Raw genomic sequence first — 22,541 nt, 5'->3', positions numbered from 1 at the left:
CACACAAAGAAAATCGCTGTGGGCCCTCTTTGAGGGTCCGGAGCGATTTTTTTGTTTTCAACAAAGTCCTTCATCATTTCTAGTCAAAACTTTTTCATGCAGGTGGAGAAAGTCATTCATTTCCCTTTCATGCTCAAAACTTAGTCCTTTTCCATTGCAAAATGAAGTAAATCAAAATCTCGCCCTGGGCCCTCTCTAAGGGTCAGGAGCGATTTTTCGCTATGGGCCCTCTCTGAGGGTTAGGAGCGATTTTTGAATTTTTGAACTCTTTGTCAGGATAATTTTATGGAATATAACATTTAAGTATAAGAAAGAAGAAGGATACTTTAAGTTATATTCCATATATACTTTCAGGATGTTTGAGAGTGGTTTCAGACCTCCAGGAGTTATATTGCAAAATCTAGTTTTTGGAGGTTTTTCAATTTCCAGACTTAGCCAAATTTCAGGATCAAGACTTTCAGTCTTAGCCAAATTTCAGGATAAGGACTTTCAGACTTCATCACTCACCAACTTGACCTAACTCAAGCAGAACCTGCTATCCAAGTGATCCCCTTGGCAACACTCAAAATGCAAAGGCTAACTGACAAAACCCTAAAAAACCTAAAAACAAACCCTAGAAAGCAAAAAAGCAGGGGTCCCCATTTGCAATGGGGCAATGTGTGAAATGGTCACAACAGTAAGATACAAGCTTATCATTTTGACATTGAATATGTCAAAGGAATCCATTATGTGGTGGCGGATGCTTTGTCAAGACACCCTTGCGTGGACCCATCACAAGCCTTACAGAAGGTTGGAAGAATGACATCCTCACCGAATATGCCAAAGATCCCCTTGCCAATGAAATTCTAGAAGGGAGGATGCCAAATGATGAATACAAGGTATGTGAAGACATTATTTTATACAAAAACAGGGTATACCTTCCTACACATTCAACGATGAAAGATAAAATTCTAACGAAGCACCATGACAATCCCCTAGCAGGACATCAAGGTTACTACAAAACATATAAGAAGATTCGGGAAAGATACTCATGGAAGGGACCAAAGAAAGACGTCCTCAAACATGTGCAAGAATGTATGACTTGCCAACAAAACAAGGTAGAACAGGGACACCCAGCAGGCCTCCTACAACCACTGCCCATTCCAAACCAGAAGTGGGAAAGTATCTCCATAGATTTTATAACTGGTCTACCTAAGGTGCATGGTAAGGATTGTATTTATGTTATAGTAGATAGACTTACAAAGTATGCTCAATTCTTTGCCATATCTACCAGTTATAGTGCAGTTCAAATAGCAGAAGTGTTCTTTAAGAAAGTTTCTAGACTTCATGGTTTGCCAAAAAATATAGTCAGCGATAGGGACAACTGCATTCTTAGCCAATTTTGGCAAGAACTTTTCAGATTAGCAAGTACAAAACTTACACCTAGCACCAGCTATTAGTCGGAAACCGATGGTCAAACCGAGATTGTTAATAAATGGATAGAAGTATCTAAGGAACTACATCGCAAGGCAGCAGAGAGCATGGCCTAAATGGTTGTATCTTGGAGAGTACTTCTATAACAACACACATCACATGTCCATAGGGATGAAGCCACATCATTTGGGGACCTTGTCCAAGAAAGTAAAGCACCCGAGGCTAAAGACTTTGTTCAGCAGAATGTTGATATCATGAATACCCTCAAGGAGAACCTCCATAAAGCCCAAAATCAGCAAAAACTATACGCTGATAGGAGCCGTGTGGAAAGATCATTTGAAGGAGACATGGTGTTCTTGAGGTTACAACGTACAAACAATCATCAATTAAGTCAAGTGGAGTGGAAAAACTCAAACCACGATTCTATGGTCCCTACAAGGTCTTGAGGAAGATAGGAGGAGTAGCTTATGAAGTAGAGCTCCCCGAAAGCAACAAGATCCATAATGTATTTCATGTATCCCAGTTGAAAAAGATCCTAGGACAGCAAGTTGTCCCATGTACACAATTGCCACTGCTTGATGATGAAGGAAAACTCATATTAGAACCAGAGATTATCTTGGATAGTAGAGAAAGAAATTTACGAAATAGAACCATCACCGAATTCCTAATTCAATGGAAGGGCCTGCCTATGGAAGATGCCACATGGGAAAAGAAAGAAGACGTTGAGGCACTATAGAAAGGGAGCAACACTCATATATAAAAACATATAATGAAATAATACCATTGTATCTTAATTATAAATATTAGAAAAATATATTGTTGATGTGTTTTTCATGCACATGCGAACACAGAATAAAATGCCCAAAAGTATATTATCCTCTCTTGAACAAAGTTACTCAAATGTTGCAGATTAGCTTAAGGATCACTTGGGATAACTCCAAAGTTCATGAATGTTGGGTCACGACATGTGGATAAGCTCAATGGTTTGATCTGATTATGCTGGAATCACAAAGGGGACTTACGTTGAATTGTTGAATGCTTGAATCGCTGGAACTTGATCATCTGATGTTGCAATCTTGTTATGCTTTTTATCCTAAACTAGCTTGAGTTGAGAAAAGGACAAAAGGAAAGGGTTTAGAAAGCCTATTCTAATCCTCAGATTGCAAGAAAATGGGTGAATGATTCAATGGAATCCTACTGGGCGAGGTCTCACCATCAACTTGAATAATTTGACACAAGCTCAGTGCAATCTTCTAAGGGATAATTCAAAGATGTTCAAATCACTACCATCAAACATTAATCTCCATTCAAGTTAAAGCATAAACAATGGATATATAACAATTTGAAGTCAAGCTCATATCATTCCAGTTGACCACGCAAGGCACACCTACAAGAGGCTAGTGGTATGGACGAAACGGATTCCACATAAATGAATTCAACAAATTCTTCCATTCCATCTTATTATCATCATCTAACATGAAAATTCAACAAGAAACCATGCACTTGTAAAGAAACAACACATTCCACCATAACTTCAATGAAAAGGGAGTTTATTTACAACTTTTGGCAACAATTTCTGCCTTCTCCTCCTACTCTACTCTAGCTATTATCTGCTATTGAACTATTCTTGAACTACTAACTATTCTATTATTCTCTTCACTATTAACCCTTACAAATGAAGAGCTTGAGCTTTATATAGAGAGCTCATTTTACAATGAATGGCCAGGAATGATTCTCCATCAATGGCCAAGATTCTACAATGAAAACCTTAATTAGGGTTTGCTAAAACAAACTCTATTCTGGCCAATGAAATAATTACAACATTTTGACACAACCCATAGATAATAGGGGTAGGTGCCTCGAAGTTTGTGCCATCATGGACGAGTCAGGTACATTGCACCTAGACATGTTGATGTGGAACTTCTTTGATTGGTGGAGGTAGTGACTGGGATGCCACCTCAATTTGCTCTCGTACTTGGTAGATTATCATGAAGGGATGTCGAGAGATTTCTCTTGATACTCAACATTTCAAGTTTGCTCAAAGTAGTGGTGATGGGAAGCATTGATGTAGCTCAGTCGTTCCTCCATCCTTGCTTGCTTGCCTTGGGGTGATTGTATGATTTCTCCTTCGCACTCCTTTGATCTCTTCATGTCTCCATGGTGTGGTGAGAGTTGAGATTCCTCTCGGGCATTCTCATGCTTGTAAATGAAGTTTTCCCCTTTGCATCGTGGTGTAGATCTTACAATCTTCCTCCTTTTGCTTTGCAATCACCATCCTTGATGTTTTTGTATTTGCTGATGAGGTTTTCCTTTTGAGGACATCTTCTTGACCTTGACATTGCAATTTCCTCCTTACGACACTTGTTTTGATCCTCCTCCAACCTGATCCCCTTGATTTCTTTCTTCATCTCCTACAAAACAAACAAATGGGCATCTAACACACATGATATATACGTTAAATATAACAATTGATCTCTTAAGATTTAGTTTTCATGTGTAGAATTGATCATATCACCTTTATTGAATGCATTGAAAATGACTTTGATCCAAGATAGAGGCAAGAGAAGAGGATTTCTCTCCCAATAAGGGGCAATAGAAGTTCTCTCAAACCTAGTCCAATTCTGCCTTTCATCACTTCAGGTTTGAATACTTTGTCATTCATACAAGTGGAGGCATCAAATTAACTTAGAAGAGGGCTCTACAAGTAATTTCGCTCCTAACCTTGGCCACATGAAGTAAATTCCACTCCAACTAGGGAGCACTTGGAGTTGAAATCTCTCCAAAGAAGACCACTTGAAGTTGAAATCGATCCAAATAAGGAGCACTTGAAGTTGTTTTCCAAAATGAAGTCTCGCTCACTAATGACAATTCGGATGCACTAAAGCACACTCATTCGAGGCTTCAGGGGTAAATTCGCTCTAAAGACGGAGCACTTGAAGTGAAATTCGCTCCAAAGAAGGAGCACTTGTAGTGAATTTTGCATTTAAGTCTTGCTCACTATCTTCCTTCATGACAACTCAAATGCTTTAAATCGTACTCAATCAAGGCTTCAAAGGCAAATTCGTTCCAAAAGTGGTGCACTTGAAGTAGTCTTCAAACTTGACATTCAACTTGGTCTCACTCACTTATCTTCATCCTATGGGCTCAACCTTAAAGCTTTAACCATTCATTGATGAAAACATGACCAACTAACCTCATGGAAAGCCCAAGAGGAAACTTCACTCCTATCTTAGGGCACTAGAAGTGAAATTCGCTTCCACTAAAGAGCACTTGAAGTGGATTTCGCTCCTGAAGAGGAGCACTTGAAGTGACTCTCAAGTTGACACTTAACTCTCCTTCGCTCACTCTCCTTCACTTTTTCAACTTAAATGCATCGGACCATGCTCGATGTGAGGTTTTAGGAGGAATTTTGCTCTGAGATTTGAGCACACAAAGTGGAATTCGCTCCTAATGGGGAGCAATTGAAATTTTTATATACTTAGTCAAAAAAATTTGATCTTGAAGATTATCTCTCACTAGGATGCATATAAGTCACTTGGAAGATGAAAGAAACATTTGCATGGTTGATTAGGTTTGATCTAAAAGGGCTCCCCCTTCCGACTTCCATGCTTAAGTTGACCTATCTTAGTCACTCAATTCAATCATAGCCCTACAAGCGAAAGACAAGTCATCCACTCTAAAAGCCTCGATAACTGACTGTCTTCATTAAAACTTAAGGAGACAAACCTAACTTGATGAACCCTCTAGCCATTTAGGAAATTATACCCCTTCAATGCAAAGGTTAATAGCAAAGACTCTAACACCATCCTAGAAAGCAGAAAAAAGTGGGGGTCCCCATTTGCAATGGGGCGATGTGTGAATACCTCACAACATATACAAATCATAATTCTACAATCAAATGATAATACATGAACCATTCAAGAATTAGGCAAGTACATAGAAGGGTTGTATGGCTCAAGGAAACTAACACCCTGCCTAGATAAGTAGGATGACACAAAGAAGGTCAATCCTCTCTAAGTGTAAGGCTCCAGAAAGCCAATATGGGCAGCTAGGCTCAAGGAAGCCAGCACCCTAAATGAGCAGGATGACACAAAGAAGGTCAATCTCTCTAAGTGCAAGGCTCAAGGAAGCCAGCACCCTAAATGAGCAGGATGACACAAAGAAGGTCAATCCTCTCTAGGTGTAAGGGCTCAAGGAAGCCAGTGTGGGCAGCTTGGCTCAAGGAAGCCGGTGTGGGCAGCTTGGCTCAAGGAAGCCAGCACCCTAGGTGAGGAGGATGACACAAACAAGGTCAATCCTCTCTACGTATAAGGGCTCAAGGAAGTCTATTTACAAATGACTCAAAGAAAGTCAGTTCACATAAGAAGGCTCAGGGTAGCCAATAGGACAGAATGACCCAGAGAAGGTCAGTTTCCACAAAGGCTCAAGGGAGCCAAATTAGGCAAGGGCTCAAGGTAGCCAACCCCTCAGTCAAGTATAATTAACATTACTTTGATTTATATATATATGGTGTCACTAATTTTGATGCAGGAAAAAGGAAGACAGTATATTGCTTGAGGACAAGCAAAATCAAGAGGGGGAAACTGAGATGTCCCCATTCCTGACGCAAGGGATCAACTTCGTGAAGTCTCTGAAAGAGACGAAGTTGTAGAAGAGACAGCCGGATACACAGTCATACCACGTGACAGCGGTAATATACCTGATTCCTCTAGCACGATCATCATCAATAATAGTATGCCATGGGGGAATCAGCAGATACTGATACCATTCATGGATTAAATACGCAGTCTTCATATCGGACTGGGACAGACAATTACGGAGGAGCTGAGAATATGTTGCCATCGAAACAATAAGTATTGATTATTGATTTCCAGCAAAGGATGATATCGAGCATGGTTAAGGATTGACCACACCGATTCCATTAACTAATGATAATAATTGATTAGTTTATTGGAGAGATGCGACAATGATCAATGTGACTCTCTGAGCGAATAGACACCCCCATCGATTGACTCCATATATATGGGCAATCGTGTCATTATGAAGGGGTTAGAAAAAGGAGGATTAGAAGGGAGATTAAGAAGGATTTTCACCAGAGAAGAGCACACTCATACCCAAAGGACAAGCCGAGACCTAGGAGTACGTAGGCCGTCTGACACTCAAAATAAATTGTCCACAGCAGAGGGACTATAATTCATTCCATTATACACAGCGTCTAGTCACAGTATTCCCACAGTCGCAAACACGGTGGAAGCCATGACACAGTGGCATTAGCAACATATAATCCAGATGTGTCCTTAATATCGAACTACAGCAGGATATGTCATCGGAATCATTGAAATTTATAAATTCTGCACATATTATATATTCCAATCAGGAATAATAGTTACAATCTGAGTCATATTTAATACACACTACAGAATAAAGGTGAGTCCCAGGTCAGAGCCGGCAAGTGACAGTGTATATAAGGATTCAGGGCACATTTGTAGATCTATTATTCTACAAATAAATTTGTGAAAGTTATAAATGTTGTGTAAGATGCAGATACACTATTTACTACTAATAAATTTGTTCATTTGGAGAGGGATGCAGCTGAATGGAAAGCAAATGTGTCAATATAGGAGGAGGCAGAAGGTGAAGTTGGTGTGCCATCAACGAGGGTTTCACCACATACAAACCTTGGTCTGCTGCCTGAGGTTCTTATTGAGGATACAGCTATACATAGACTTCCACAAAACCCACGCTGCAGTAGCAAACTTTTTTGAGCTTTAATGATTGAAGTAATTTATGATTATAATTTTTGCTGACATTAGAACTTGGAGTTCATATGTATTTGACATTTCAACTCTTTTTTTGGTCTATGAAGTGTATTGAACTCATTTTGATTTTAATCTACATATGAAAGAAATCAGCAACGTGTTCTATAAATTAAATAATATCCATGTTTCTGAAGAATTTATTTAATTAATATATTTTTTAATATTGCCAAGTTATTGCTGAGTTTTTGCCAAGTATCAATTTTTTAAAATTTGGGTCAACCAAGTAATCACCAAGTCTGAGTACATAATATAGATTAATTGGGAGGTGGTTGCTTGTTCAGTTAATATTCAACCAAACTCCATTTGCATGTATATTGTTTCCCTCTCGATAATAAAATTGTTTTTAGTGTTCCAAATTTATTACAAAATCAAAATCAAGCTAAAAGAGACATATTTGAAAACTAGACAAATTAGAGCAGCTAAGAAATAAAAATTATATAAATATCCAATCTGATACACTTTCACGATTCTTGATTTTATGATGCAATCATGTATAGTCCATTGAATGAATGTGCTCGGTTTACATTTGATATTTTGTCATAAAGAGTTTCTTTGACCAAGATACGTGATCTAATGCAAACCTTTACAAATTCAATCAGTTAGACTACCTTTTGATGCCAAGACCTGGAAAATATCATCAATATCATCAATGTGGCTAAGGAGATCTTGTAAAGCTGCAAGATCCTGAAAGACAAAGTCTCAATGTCAAAAAATGGTTGGAACTTAACAATAAAACTAATCAACTTACTTATTAGGATTAAAAAAGAAAGAAAAGAAACCTGTGCACGACGATTATCAAGAAATTTACGGAACACAAATAGAAGCCCCAAGCCAACAAAAATAGACGAAGCAGATGTTGCTCCTACAATTATATAGAACACAGAAGGTGCAGACTCCAGGCCACTGCAATTTGCATTTCAGAGACCATTAAACCATGCAAAGGTATCAATATAATAATCATTTACAATGCCAATTATTGAAAATTTTAAAAATATATCAGGCCAGAACAATGTGCCACTGGCAACTACCTAAGCTTATTCAAAGTTATGAAAAGACCAACCGGTCAGATCCAGGTTACCAAGTAAAAACGAAACTAGATATACCTGACAAGGTTCATGCCAAAGAAACCTGCTGGAACAGTGGCCCTGCCAACAAAGATATGAAATATTAAGCACTTAAGTTAACCAATCTACTTCAGAAAGAACAAGTCTAGCCTATTTTCTGATAGAACTCAATATTGTCAAAACAAAATACTTGTTATCGTTGCATAAAAAAATCTAAGGTTAAAGATTCATACGAGGTCAAGGATAATGATGCCATTGAAATAAAAAGGTTCGTGCGTATTATTTTATTTCTGGTTGTATCTAGTGTAAGCTCCCAGACCTTGTATAGCAAAATAAATCTCAGTAAGAATGATAAGTTAATGCCTAAAAGCTACAACACAATGAAAATTTTGATTAAACAAAATCCAAATGGATATTTCAATTAGTAGCATGTTTCAATGGCTCTTCACATCCATACCTCTTGTGCTGACTCAATACCTTTCCTTAGCTCTTCAACCACACCCCCTGCATCATCAACCTAACAAAATAACGTAACTTATTTAGGTCAAAATTAATTTAAAACCACATGAAATGGGACTAAAACATCGAATAAAAATCTTGAATAAAATTGACAGCTTATATGGATAGCCCTATAATCTGTCATGTTCCCTTTCTAGAGTGGACATCAGAGACGGTGGAGTTGGCCTATCATTGGAGTCTCGTAGGCTAGCAGAGGTTGATTGGGACTCATTCAGTGCATATAGTGACTGGATTTTGGCTTTACAGGCAGTTTGGAGCCAGTTTGAAACAGTTCCTAGATTTTAGGGGATATCCCTAAATTTTAGGAGGTCGTGACAGTTGCCAGTCGTGAGGTTATTCATGACCTTTCAGATGGTTTCAGTTTCAGGGGATTTGGGTGTGTTTCCTAGTTTCTAGGAGCATCCCTAGATTTTAGGGATGAGACTGCCAGTTGATCCATGATTTCCGACATCAGTCACAGACAGGTGACTAAGTTCAATTTCAGGCTTTTGGTGTGTTTCGAGCATTCTGTAGCTATTTGGGTTATATTTTTAATATATTTAAATATTTCCTAAGTTAGCGTTTTAATATTTTAAATAAGGCTATGTCTATAGCCATTTTGGAGTAATAAGGGGTTTTTGGCTTTATCTGGATTCGTATGCCCATGTGTTATAGCTCGTTGGAAAGGTCTTGAACTTTTCTAAATGATTTTCACTTGCCAGGGTCCTTTTGGTGCTTGGAGTTATTTTATATTGAAAAAGTGGTGTTGTTTCATTACTTGGGCGCCCAATATTGGGAAATATGACTTTATATTAAAGTGCACTTTTCATATATCTTTAGGGTTCGATTTGGAAGGAAAGAGATATAAGGAGAAGGAAACCTAATTTCTCATTATCTTTTACATATTGAAAACTTGTTTGGTGCGATATTGCTCTGGTAGAGCAATTCTTCAATCTGGGACGCAAACCCCATGATTGGTACTGGCTGGGACGTAGCCCTCAGCTATTGATTGGCAGTGGATACTTTTGGCATTGGCATTATTGGTCAGAGTGTATGCGCTATTCCTTGTGGAGATTCAGATTGCTTGGTGAGGATTTCAGCAGGGTGGTTGAATTTCCCAGCTGGGGCGTGATTGTTTCAGCTTGATGCCACCATTACAGCAGGTACACTTTACGCTGGGAGTGGTGAAGACTTTCATTTAGCCATAGCTGGTGTTCTTGGTTTGTGTTCATCATCTACCCTTCAGTTGGTGTAAGCACATCCCCAGTGCGTAGGGAATAATCTGGATATTATAAATCAGAAATCTGCCTGGTACGATTTGTATCAATTCTGATTTAATTGAATGTTCTTACTTGTTTAAGCTTCCTTCCTTATTTGTTGTTCTTTATTCATTACTTGCTTATATATTCAAAAAAATACAAAAAAAAACCAAACATTCTGCAACTTCTCTCTATTCTGTAAGACCATCAGCAAAATCACAGGAAAAATATAGTTTATTATTTTAAAAATTACAGCGGATCAGCAAGGGGATCCATCAGGGATCTTTCATAATCACAGAATAATACATAAAAAATGTTCAACATTAGCCATCAATTGGCACGTCACTCTATTCACAGTCAACTAGTGTGTAACCAATCAATGCACATTCCTTAATAATTTCAGCAGTAAATAAGGCACTGCTCCTCGGAAATGTTTTTCTAGGCAACTATATAATAATGATAAACACTGCACCCTACACCATGATGTTTTATAATTGGCTAAGAGTACAATGGCATATAAATTAACAACAGTGATGAAGTACCCTAGAGGACTTCATAACTCTATTAGAAGGCAAGTCATGTTGGCCAAGACAAACACCAATTATGAAGCACTTACTCAAGCTCATTACATTGAAATAGATAAAAGAAGTGTGCTCAAACCTATGGGTAAAGGCAAACGGAAAGGTAAAAGCATAGATGAAAAAATCGCAAAACTCGTGAGTACTCGTGTAGTATGCTTCTGTCTGCTATTAATTCTTTTTTGCACTTTTACCTTAGAGTAATTTTGTCAAACAGTTCACATACATTTATTGACAAAGTACATTAATTTGTTGGTTCATAAAACTTCCAATACAAATAAATACTTGTAACATAGATCTGATTTGTTTCATTTATTCATAGCAGGTACATGTCTCAGATTTGTTTCATTTATTCATAGCAGATATATCTTTTTAGAAAAGCAACATTAACTTCATCTAACACTGAGATACAAGTACATTCACAAAATCAAGATGCTTTGACAATCAACTTAGATATTACAATCAAGTATGGACTTAGCAAATAGACTAAGCATGAGTACATTCAGAAATATGTGTCTTCTTGCTGCTGAAGGTCTGAAATGTCTTCAAATTCACCATCAAATACTCATACAAAGATTACTACAGTTCTGCCATGATATATCCAATCATATCACAAGCCACAAACCAACAAACCAGGCCTCTAATACTGAGAAGTCTGCTCCAGCAACTAAATGCAAGGAAAAGCACAAGGGCAATTCACATAAGAAATTCCAATCACTTCTTTTACCCTCCAAACTGATCCAGATCTGTTAGGAACCCTTAGACACCTCCGAAATATAATTTTGCAGCCTTAAAACACAGGAAAATACTTAGCAAATTCCCATCTGCCAAGACCCACATTGGGCGTTGCTTGCAAGGAGCAAATTAAGCTAGAAAAATAAATGACAAACCAAAACCCACATTTATATGTGCATCCTCATCGCCTAGCCATAAGAAAACCTTCGAAAAAATACCCAGAATATGTCTTATTTTCAAAGATATGTGCAAAATTGTGAATCTTGGGGCAACTGGAATGGTACAACCAGCACTAGAAAATGTCTCAAAAAACTCTTGAAACTAGAATAGCACTTAGAGAAACCAAAATAAAAATGCACTGTGAAATACTTGTAAGATATCTTGAACAAATACCAACTAGAGTAGATCTATCACTACCATTGCTAATCTCCTTCAAGAGGGATTTCGTCTTCAAAAAGGCTGAGATGGACAAGTCCAAATATCAGAAATAATAAACTCAACAAACCAAATGAGCTCTCCATGCCCCTTTTTATAAGCTCTTTAGTGAACTTTCCAAAAAATCCCTTTTAAATCACTTGATTAATTTATTAAGCCTTTTAACTCCAAAAGGTGATTTAATTTACCTTTTAAACATTTCCAGCACTTAAAGTCACTTTTAATTTCCAACGAGCTATAACACTAAGGTGCCCAAATAAACTATTTTAATTTAAATGACAACCTTAGTGAAATTAAATAAATATAGCTCAACAATAAACCCAGTTAGCGACAATGGTCAAAAAGCATTGGGATTGAAATCGAATTGTGTAGGAGTGATCCCAATGATGAAAGATGATAAACGGACCTGACTAGGTGACTAAATAAAAATAGATTCTCCCTCCAAGAATCTTGGATCCCAAATCGAAAGCTGGAAATAACATTTGAAAGCATCATACGACTCCTCTAAACCATCTAAGCTCACTGATAATGTCATATTACACATCTAAACAAGCTGACACAAACCTAGAAAGTTAGTGACAACTACACTGCTAGAGAACTTGAAAATGGCAACATTACAACTCGTAAGAAAATCGTTTGCAAGTTACTCACCTTAAAAACTCACTGGTTATTTGATAAAAACTTGCTAAAAACTAATGATTTTTCATGAAAAACTCCCTTAAAAGAATATTAACTTCTTTTTTTCAACTACTATTAAATATTTTATATGATTTTTAAACATATTTATAAACAAAAAAGCACCAAACACTTGATTTCTCTCTTAAGTGATTAAATTGTGAAAATGGCTGCCCCTCAACCCTATTGGGGGCATTGTCCCCAAACCCCCATGAATGGCATTGCCCCTCAACTCCATTGGGGTCTATATCATGTCTTAAACTCTAATTTTTTATTTATATAAGATGGAAATCAATAATAAGTTCTACAAATTTAGTAATATGTTCTTTTAAGAATTTTTAATAAAAATTGTGTATTTTAAAGTGTTTGATATAATTGTTGAGTTATTATCTATGTTGCATGGGTACCCGTACCCAACCCCCTAGAACGCGTACCGGAGACTGGTACGCGTCTCCCGTCAGGAGACGTCTCTACACATAGGAGACTCCACGTCAACAAACCCTCCCATCTCCACCCTAAATAACACATGCAAAAGTCAAAAAGTTTGACGCGATGCATGGGCAAAAGCAAAAACCACCGACATGAGCCCCATTTTCAGACATTTGTATGACATTTTGATTTGACTCATTTCACATTTGTGTACTTAAACTTCAAAGGGAATGTTAATTCTTGTTTTGAAAGTTCAATGTCATTATATTTTCAGATTTTCTATAAATTATTAAATTATATTTTAAAAAAAATTGGTGTCTCCAAGTACCCCCCGTCTCCTATTTTGAAAAAATAGGCGTACCAGTACCAGTACCAGTCTCCAACGTCTCCGAGTACCCCTGTACCCATGCAACCTTGATTATTATTAAGATTTTCCCTTTTTGACAAATCCTGAATTTTTATATATTTTGGGCTTTCATAGTCCGAGCTTTACAACTATGAGTAAAAGAATTGAGACTATTATCACTAAAAATAAAGATGCTAAGAATCATTATGCTATTGTTACAAAGATGGACACATAGAGGGCTCTATTACAAATTACATCCAGAACTGCACCCTAAGAACTACACCAAAGACAATCCCTACAAGTTCATTAGCACATTCACATAAGTGGGAGTTTTGGAGTAGCTTCATTGATGACAAGATAGCTTGTACTTCAATTCATATTAAGTGGTATTAGCAAGAAAAAGGGGGAACATAGATTGTTATTTTGAGCCCCAAGTATTAGTATTTTGAGCCCCAAGAAAAGGGGGAACATAGATTGTTATACAAAGGGAACAAGTAGTTAATCCCGACAGTGTCTTAACTTGTTAACCAAATGCTGAAACATAGAACATTCATAATGATAAAACATAACATGTCACATATGGAACTCTCGAATATTTGTATCATCAAAGATCATTCATGTGCATTCATATAGATCTTCTCTCCTTTTCTATATTCTTATATCTCCTTATACTATCATTACATTCTCTATCTCTTACATATTACATATTACATCTCTCTCTTATATCCTCTCTTCTCTTTGTTACATTATATAATAGGCTATACAAATACCTATTAGTGGGACGTGACCCATTCATACTACTCTTAGTCTACATGATGTCTCTTTGGTTTGGGGCTCCACAAGCTCTTTGCAATGAAGTGCGATAGGATCTACAATGACTGTTCCTACTCTGCTATTTTCCTGCCAACATCATCCCCCCTTTCAAAATGTTGGCTTGTCCTCAAGCCAAGTCTACTCTGGATTGGTATGCTAGTGTTTGATTCAACCTCCATTAACTTATCATAGCATTGTTAGAATTGTTCCATCTGATTTCATTATTTTGATTGCTCTGGAATCCAAGATGTCATTGATTTGATAAGGGCCAAGCCACTGGACCTTCAATTTTCCCTGTTTCTTAAACTTGCTCTCATATAGGAGTACCGTATCATTGACCTGATATTGTTTTGATTTTATATTGCAGTCATGCCAGGTTTTTTGTTGTCTTCTTTCTGATTATATATGGTGTTCTGCAAGTTTTTTGGCTTAGTCTAATTTGTCCAAGTCTAATTTCTCTTTCTTGATTGTTTTTCAATGATCCTAAGGGATGCAACCCCTGCCTTGGCACCCTCATTCCTGTCCCCAAAACGTTTCAAAGACTCGGGGACTTGGGGATCCATTGCCTCAGACAACCCCTTATACTAGAAGGAACTCAAACCCAAGCTCCTATTTTGACATACACCTACCAATTGCAACCACTGATTAGGAGCAGCCATAAATTTTTTATGTTTTTGTCATTTTTTAGTTGAAACTTGGAACCTTTCAGCATTATGTTATAATTCTTGTATAATATGTATGCACATTGCCAATGAAAGCATTTGAATTTTGTTAATCTGTTTGTCAATTCTCATGTGAAATCTCAATTGTGGTCTAATGTTATGTATTAAGCTTCTACAATGTCTTATGATGAATGCTTTATCAATGTTATGATATAAATATTTGAAGTTTCTCTATATTTTTAAAATTTTCCCTATTTTTTAATAGTTGTCCTTTGCCATCCCCTAAACACTGGCCCAAAATTACCCTCATGCTGAAAACATGTCTCGTCATCCCCTATAATCCCCATCCCCAAAACTTGGAGGAGCATAGTTTTTTACTACAGGGGGCTTATGTTCTTTGCCCTCATCTTTCACCAATTTTATCTCAAAAAAATCTTCTTCCACATTTCTCTCCAATCTACAGCTTTATCCTCATGTTCGCTTGTTTCTTCTATATGTGATACTTCCTCCATAGGTATCCTCATAGTCTTATACAGCATAGGAGATGGATCCTAGTCCGAGGATTATGACTCCTCATAGCACCTCTTCATTTTCTTATGCATACATGACATTTTATTAGTTTGTGAAAATAAATCTTCTCCCAAGTAAGTATGGCTTTCCTTTCTTTTTATATTTCTCATTTTCTTAGCTTCTTTACACTTCTTAATTCCTCTAAACACTCCTCTTGAAAGGATAGAAATTTCTCCTAAGTTTCAAAGGATTCAAGAAATCTATCATCTAACTTGATTATTGTGTTTGATAGATCCGACCTGATTGTTGAACATTTGGAGAGTTGCAACAAGGATGGAGCCTTCTTGCTACTAAGTTTACTATCAACAACTTTTTAGATCTTCCATAATCATCAATGCTCTTCTCCAAATTTGTTTTGACTCAACCTACTTTTTCCCACCGCGAATCCAACTTTTATGGAGTCTTCCATTCTTCTTTCTTAGTTTATTTTCCTTCCTTCATTCCAATAGCACCCACCTCAACGCACTCAAAAACACCCTCGCTGGTGCACTCACTCTTCTTTTCCACATTCTCAAATCTCTTGTGGTTTCTTTGTTCCCTTTCCACATTCTTTCTTTGCCATTTGAACTTGCCATGTTCACTTTGCTTGTTAATTCAATTTGCACAATCTCTCTTGAATTCTCTTTATGTCCTTTGGCCTTGATTGTGTTGGATTTGGGATTGCATTACTCTCTCTTTTCCCATGTTAGTTATTTGGTACCATTTTTTATTGCTCACATCCTTTCAAGGATTTCTATCAGAGATCTCCCCCATCCACTCTCCATCCCCCTAGTGCCAAACCCTCTCTCATGACGCAAACACCAAAGAGATATTGTCACAAGTGGATAAAATTCCATTCTTCTTCTTACTTCACTATTCAGTTTGGAGTTTTACAATCTAAGTATATCCTTGTCCTTTATACAACCTAACCAAGGTCCCAACCACAAAACCAATGTTAGCAAGAAAAAAGCGGAATACAGATCGAAGTTCTAAGCCCCAAGCAATTTTTGTGTGTTGTAATTATACCCTAGACTCAGTTATACAAAGGGAACAAGGAGTTAATCCAAACAATATCTTAACTTACTAATAGAATACTCAAACACAGAACATTCACAAGACATAAAATATTATATATAGAACTCTGGTAAATTTGTATTATCCAAGATCATTCATGTACATTCATATAGGCCTTTTCTCCCTTTATATATCCTTATATCTCCTTATACTATCATTACATTCTCTCTCTCTCTTACATATTACATCTCTCTCATATCCTCTCTTTTCTATGTTACATTATATCTTTGGCTATACAAATACCTATCCGATGGGGTGTGAACCATTCATACTACTCCTAGTCTACATGATGTCTCTTTTGTTTGGGGCTCCTCAAGCTCTTTGTGGTAAAGTGCAATAGGATTTGCGGTGACTGTGCCTTCTTTACTACTTTCCTACCAACAAGTGGATTAAAGTTGATAGCCTTTTCGGTTAATAGTTATAAGCCATATTACGTGGATTAAAATTGATAGTCTTTTTGGTTGATATTCATCTTAGCATTTTAACTTGTCCTTTTAAGACAACTCAAATGAGAACAATGTGAGGAAATTCTCTCTTCAAATGTGCAGGGGAAGGTCCCTAATCTAATCCACTCCTAACATCTAAAACAAATCAACTAAACTGCTACTATTGCATGCTATACAATTTCTCTTCCAAGTGTTTTACATGTAAATAAAATGTAGGAAAGCAAAATACACCTATCTTGATTTATTTTTTTATTTCAACGGTTAGAACACAACACTGAAAGAACTTTATCCTACCACAAGTGTTTCTATTTATATAGCTAAACTATAAGATGAATTAAACAAAAATGCTTTCCATTGATTGAAACAAAGATCAATGGATTCACAATGTAACGTCGTAAATTGCGCCCCGTGCAATTCCACGTTGCATACGCATCTTCACTCCAAGTCGATTGGGAACATTCGTCGCTTGTTTGTCTTCTTGTCCACATGGATTGCCTTGTCAGCTTAGAACTTGCCTTTTATCAAGCATGTTGACCAGTTAATTGATGGACTTTAGTGTGTTGCGGAAACGTCCGCACGCCATGCTAGCGTCCCGCGAATTTGTTAGTCTGCAGGTGGTCATTTGAGTGTTACGCGTGCACCCGAAAGAGTTTGTAACACCTTTGTCCACAGCAACCGACGTCAAGATTCGCTTTGGAGGCTATATCTCTTGCACTTTCAGACATTCTTGCAGGTTCTTGATCATTTTGAAAGTGGCTTGAGCTCTTGGTATCCTTTTCTCTTTATAACACACAGGTTTTCTAGCATTTTGAAGACCACCACTGTTGCAGCTCCTTGGAGAACTCGTGGTGTTGTTTCACAACTGTTGGAGGGGAGTTCACTCTTTTCTCTTAGCTTATTTATCTATTATCTATTATCTAGCTTGTTTATTATCTTAATTATCTATCTATCATCTTTATCATTTCATTCCCATCGTTGTTACTATCTGGGTTGTCCGTGGAGGTGGAAACACCAAAACAGGGGTCTAACTAAGGCAGGCCTCTAAACACAACCCTCAACATTTTCCTTTCTTGTTTGTGTGCAAGTTTGTGATCATGGGAAGACATTCATCTTGTGGAAGGCTTCAATCATGGATCGGTTGTAACCTTCCCTTATCCTTTCTCATCTCATTTTGGTGTTTCACATCATGTATTGTTTGCTTAGTTTCTTATCGCATCATTTGTTTAGTAGTATAGTCATACTTGTCACTTTCGTATGGCTTTTATGTTATGTTCGTACAAGACGTTAGCGCGTCACGTTGGTGTCCTAATTCCGCACGTTCGTCTCAAGGATAGAGAAATAGCAGAGTCATCTAGGAGTCTTATTCATAGCTTGTTAGCTTAGTTTTGCATTTTCATCCCTTGGCTCACCTTTACCACCAGTTTAAGTGAGGTAGAGCGAAAATAGGTTTGTTCCTTGAGGTTCATCAATTCAAGGGTAACAAATCCCATCCTCTACACACACCAACAACAAAATTGACTGAACAAAGAAATCAACACAAATAACAATAAGAATGAAGCAATTAAAACCATAGTTGTAAAACTTACACTTGGCAATAACTCAGCAAGCCCAAATTTTTCACAACTCAAGATTTGAGAATAACTCAAAAAGCACAAAATTTTTAAAAACTCGAACCTTGAAAAAAAATCAGTGAAAAACTCAACAACAACTCGGCAAATTAATCGAACATTTGAAAATGCATAAGTTGTTTTAATATTCTTTGAAAACAATACTTATTGAATTTGTAGAACATATTACTAGTTTCCATCATATTATTGAGCATAAACAAGTCAATGCATTTGTATACTAATGATTAAAATTCCTTCACAATCCAGCATGTTGAATTAAAATAACCCTTCAAATAATTGTTCAAAACCTAAGTTACTAGTTGCTAGTTCTAGTTCAGATCTTGGTTCAGGTTTGTGAATTCAATTTGCAGATCTAGCAATTTTTTTTAGGGTTGGGTTCATCTGTAATAAAAAATAATAAAAAATCATATATATCAATTATAATAATATCTACAAAATAATATTATTATAAATATTGTAGTACAATAAATATAAATATAATATTATTATAATCTAAGCCACAAGGTTTGAATTCGAGTTCACGTTTGGCAACAATAAAATTCGGATGAAATTCAGCAAGGAGAAAAAAATCGAAAAAAATTCGACATAAAATTTGTCTTATATATATATATTTTTTAAACATAAAATATATCCACATTGATATTTCAACATATAAAATTATCATAATAATTTTATATTTTATTTTTTTGATAGGTAAAAGTTATAATATTGTATTAATAATAATATAAATTACATTATCTTTTACAAAAATGTGTTACATAACCCATCTCAAAGAGCAACACCATATCTACAGTAGCTCTTTCAAACATGCATTTACATCCTTTCATATTGCATATGAAATTTAAACAGAAAAACTAGATCATGTCTAACATTGCCACCAAATCCATGACCAAAAACTCCCATACGACTGCCGAATAACATGAAGGAAATTACTAGATAGAGGATTCACCCTCAGACATTCCCCTCTTGACCCAGTAGTCTGCCTTTATAAAATACTGCTTCTTCTTGCCCTTCTTGGGAGCATCTCCTTCCTATCCCGCATTTCCATTTCTCTATCTTCAAGTATTCTTTGATATTTCTCCACCCATCAAAAGCTTCTGCTCTCCTTGCTTCGCAATCATCATTCGCCCTCTACACCAAGAATGGCCTTAGAGGAGCCTTAACCTCTACCACATGGACCCATTCCCCACCTTTCATGATAAATCCCTCACTTGGCCGAGGCATGGCTAAGAAGGAGCTCAACCCATCCTTCCACTCCTCTCTGACACTTTCTCTCATAACCCATTTAGCATCCTTGCTCTAGGCACTATGCAAGGAACGATGCCGCATCTACGTTGATTTGAAATCTAAATGTTTATTTCATATAAGCTTCCCCCAGAAGAATATCCACCATTCGCAAAAACTTAGGGTCCTCTATCTTGAAGATGTGGCTCATCCTCTCCTCAATAATTTTCCCTTTTAATGTGCATTGTCGTTTGGTTGCCCCCAAAGAAAAATTTGCTTCCATATCTATACTTGCAGGTCGCTATCCGAACCTTTCTTTGCTACTAATCTATCTCTACTATCCATATAACAAGAAAAAAACATCAACCAACTCGTTCTCTTCTCCCAAAGTCAATTTGGTCTACAAGCTGCGTGGGGAGCTCGGCGGTCTTTGATTTGACGACATCCTCAACCTCCTACCACAAGCGCTACTCCATCTTTCCGTCTATCTCAACTACTCTTCGTCCCATCACCAATACTTGCCCCCTCTTCGTCAATTTCAAAAGGAACTTGACTAATATCTTCTCTCCATTCAATTTGATCATAATTCAAATTACAACCCCAATTTGATGCTTTGTCAACTATCATGTTCCCTTCCTTTCTAATATGTGAAATCTTGAAATCTTGAAAACCTTGTAATTGTTTTAATAGTATCTTAATCCATTTATTTATTTTCCCATTTTAGGCCTCCCCTGATGTAATCGCGTTGACTATGATCTAGGAATCACCCTCTAAATGTAGTTTACTCACTAATAATCTTCTTGCCAACTTGACAGCAAAAAGTGTCGCTTGTTCTTTTGCCTCATTATCTATCCCATCCTTAAAGTTTTAAGCCCCAATCGCTACTATAACTCCATACTCATTCCTTGCCACACACCCTTCTCTTGATGCTCCTAGATTACCTTTAGATGCTCCATCGAAACTGATTTCAATCCAACCTCGCTCTGATTTCTCCCATTTGACTCCCCAGTTCATGCTTAGAAAAGGATCAACCCTTTGAGGCCCATTAACAGGCTGAAACTTAAGCAAAGGCCAATTAGATTGGATTAATTTATTTGCCATACCAAGAGGATATTTTTGGAAGTTATGATGAAACGTAGCTACATTGATTGTCTTAGATATTGTAGTTTTCAATCTTATCAACATTCTATCAATCGTTTCCTCCTCTTGAAAAAGTCTCTTGTTCCATTCTTTCCACAACTTCCATATCAAAAGTGATGGAGCTATATGCCAAATGCTAGAATATACAGAGCTTTCTCTGGTCATACACCAACTAAGAAATAATTCTTTCAAACTGCCAGGCAAGGGTGTATACCATTGAAGTTTCTATAATAGAAACTGCCAACATTCTGTAGTAAACTTGCACTGGAGCAGGGGATGATCAAGAGTTTCTTCTACATCTCTACATAGTAAGTACCTAAAGGGGCCATGAAAACCTATTTTTCTTAGTCTTTCTACTATTAAGATTTGACCCCTAACCGCCAGCTATGCGAACACCCCTGCCTTGGGAAGATAGCTTTTATTCCAAAACAGCTTGTGAGGCCAAGCTTCCAATTCTAAATCATGCTCCAGCATTTGATAACCCACTTTAACTAAGTATTTGCCCTTTCTAGCACCACACCAAACAATCTCATCCCTATCCCCAAAAAACTATATCTTCTTGCTTTGTAGCAGTCTTCTGAAAGATGCTTCCATTTATGGAGGAAGATTCAATTCACTAACCTCTTTCCACTCGCACCTCTCCTCCCCATTAAATTTGTGAAGAGTGACATAGTCATAGACTCTCGCCTCCATTTCTCTAAAGTTTCTTCTTTTACCAAGTCCCACTCTTCATTAGTACCCAATGTTTCATTGCCATCCCAAGAGTCCATTACCCAACTGCCATGTAATGTCATCAGTAATAACCCTACGGCATGAGATTAAATAATTCCATGTGGTTGATCCTTTTGGTGGGTTATGGATTGTAAGGATCCTTTTTCCTTTTGGTGGGTTATGGATAGTAAGGATCCTTTTTCCTATTGAGGTATAAATATTTATTGCTCCAGATTTGAACCTATTTCCTTTTAGGATTTGAATACATACTCCAAACTAATTTTGCTCCCATAGCTTCATTCAATAAGCTCCATTTTCTCAACCGAACTCCTCCACTTGCCTTTGGTTTGCATACTGAATCCCATGCTAAAAGTCGAATTTTTTCTTGTTCATTTTTGCCATTCCAAAAAAAAATTCTCGTTTTCTAACTGATTACTTTTAAAACCTTCCCTGGGATGTTAAAACACATCATAGAGTAAATAGGAATGGCCGATATCATTGTCTTAAGCATAAGAATTCTACCCGTAGTTGTCAACCATTTTCTTTTCCACCCGTCCATCTTATTTATGCAACTATCAATCAATTTGCTTCATAATTGCACCCTATTTGCTCTTGAAAATAAAGGTGTACCAAGAATCTCCCAGAGAGTTTCCCTAGTTTAATCTCCAAAATTCTAGAAATATCTCTTTGTTTATTGCAATTTGTATTAAAGAAGACAATCTCGGCTTTATTCCAATTCACCTTCTGACCTGAGACTTCACAATACTCATCCAAGGCTTCTTTGATACATCAAGCTTCTCTTAAAGATGATTCTCCAAAAAGGAGTGCATCATCTGCAAATTGTTGATGAATGCTATATTCCATATTTGGGGCAATTATAACACCCTTCCATTTTCCCTCATGCCTCAACTTTGATATCATCTTTCCCATAGCTTCTACCATTAAGATGAAAAGAAAAGGGGATAGAGGATGCCCATGCCTTAAACCTTGGTTAGACTAATGGAAGCCCTCAGGGCTTCCATTAATAAGAATTGGGAATCTTG

The 22,541-nt window shown here is 37.0% G+C and overlaps 1 protein-coding gene across 3 annotated transcripts in view; it reads right to left on the bottom strand.

The window, feature by feature from the left end:
• The window catches only part of LOC131042329 (uncharacterized), a 244,112-nt gene that overhangs the window by 48,632 nt on the left and 172,939 nt on the right, over window positions 1-22,541 (bottom strand). For all 3 annotated transcript variants that reach the window (XM_057975679.2, XM_057975678.2, XM_057975680.2), the window contains 5 exons: window positions 8,754-8,813; window positions 8,530-8,615; window positions 8,336-8,377; window positions 8,012-8,135; window positions 7,841-7,916 (listed from right to left, as the gene is read on the bottom strand). In XM_057975679.2, the coding sequence (XP_057831662.1) occupies window positions 7,841-7,916; window positions 8,012-8,135; window positions 8,336-8,377; window positions 8,530-8,615; window positions 8,754-8,813 (388 nt within the window). The remainder of the gene's footprint in view (window positions 1-7,840; window positions 7,917-8,011; window positions 8,136-8,335; window positions 8,378-8,529; window positions 8,616-8,753; window positions 8,814-22,541) is intronic.

This window comes from Cryptomeria japonica, chromosome 6, assembly GCF_030272615.1.
Source record: "Cryptomeria japonica chromosome 6, Sugi_1.0, whole genome shotgun sequence".
Taxonomy (NCBI): domain Eukaryota; kingdom Viridiplantae; phylum Streptophyta; class Pinopsida; order Cupressales; family Cupressaceae; genus Cryptomeria; species Cryptomeria japonica.
This window is presented reverse-complemented; position numbering and strand designations above follow the sequence as displayed.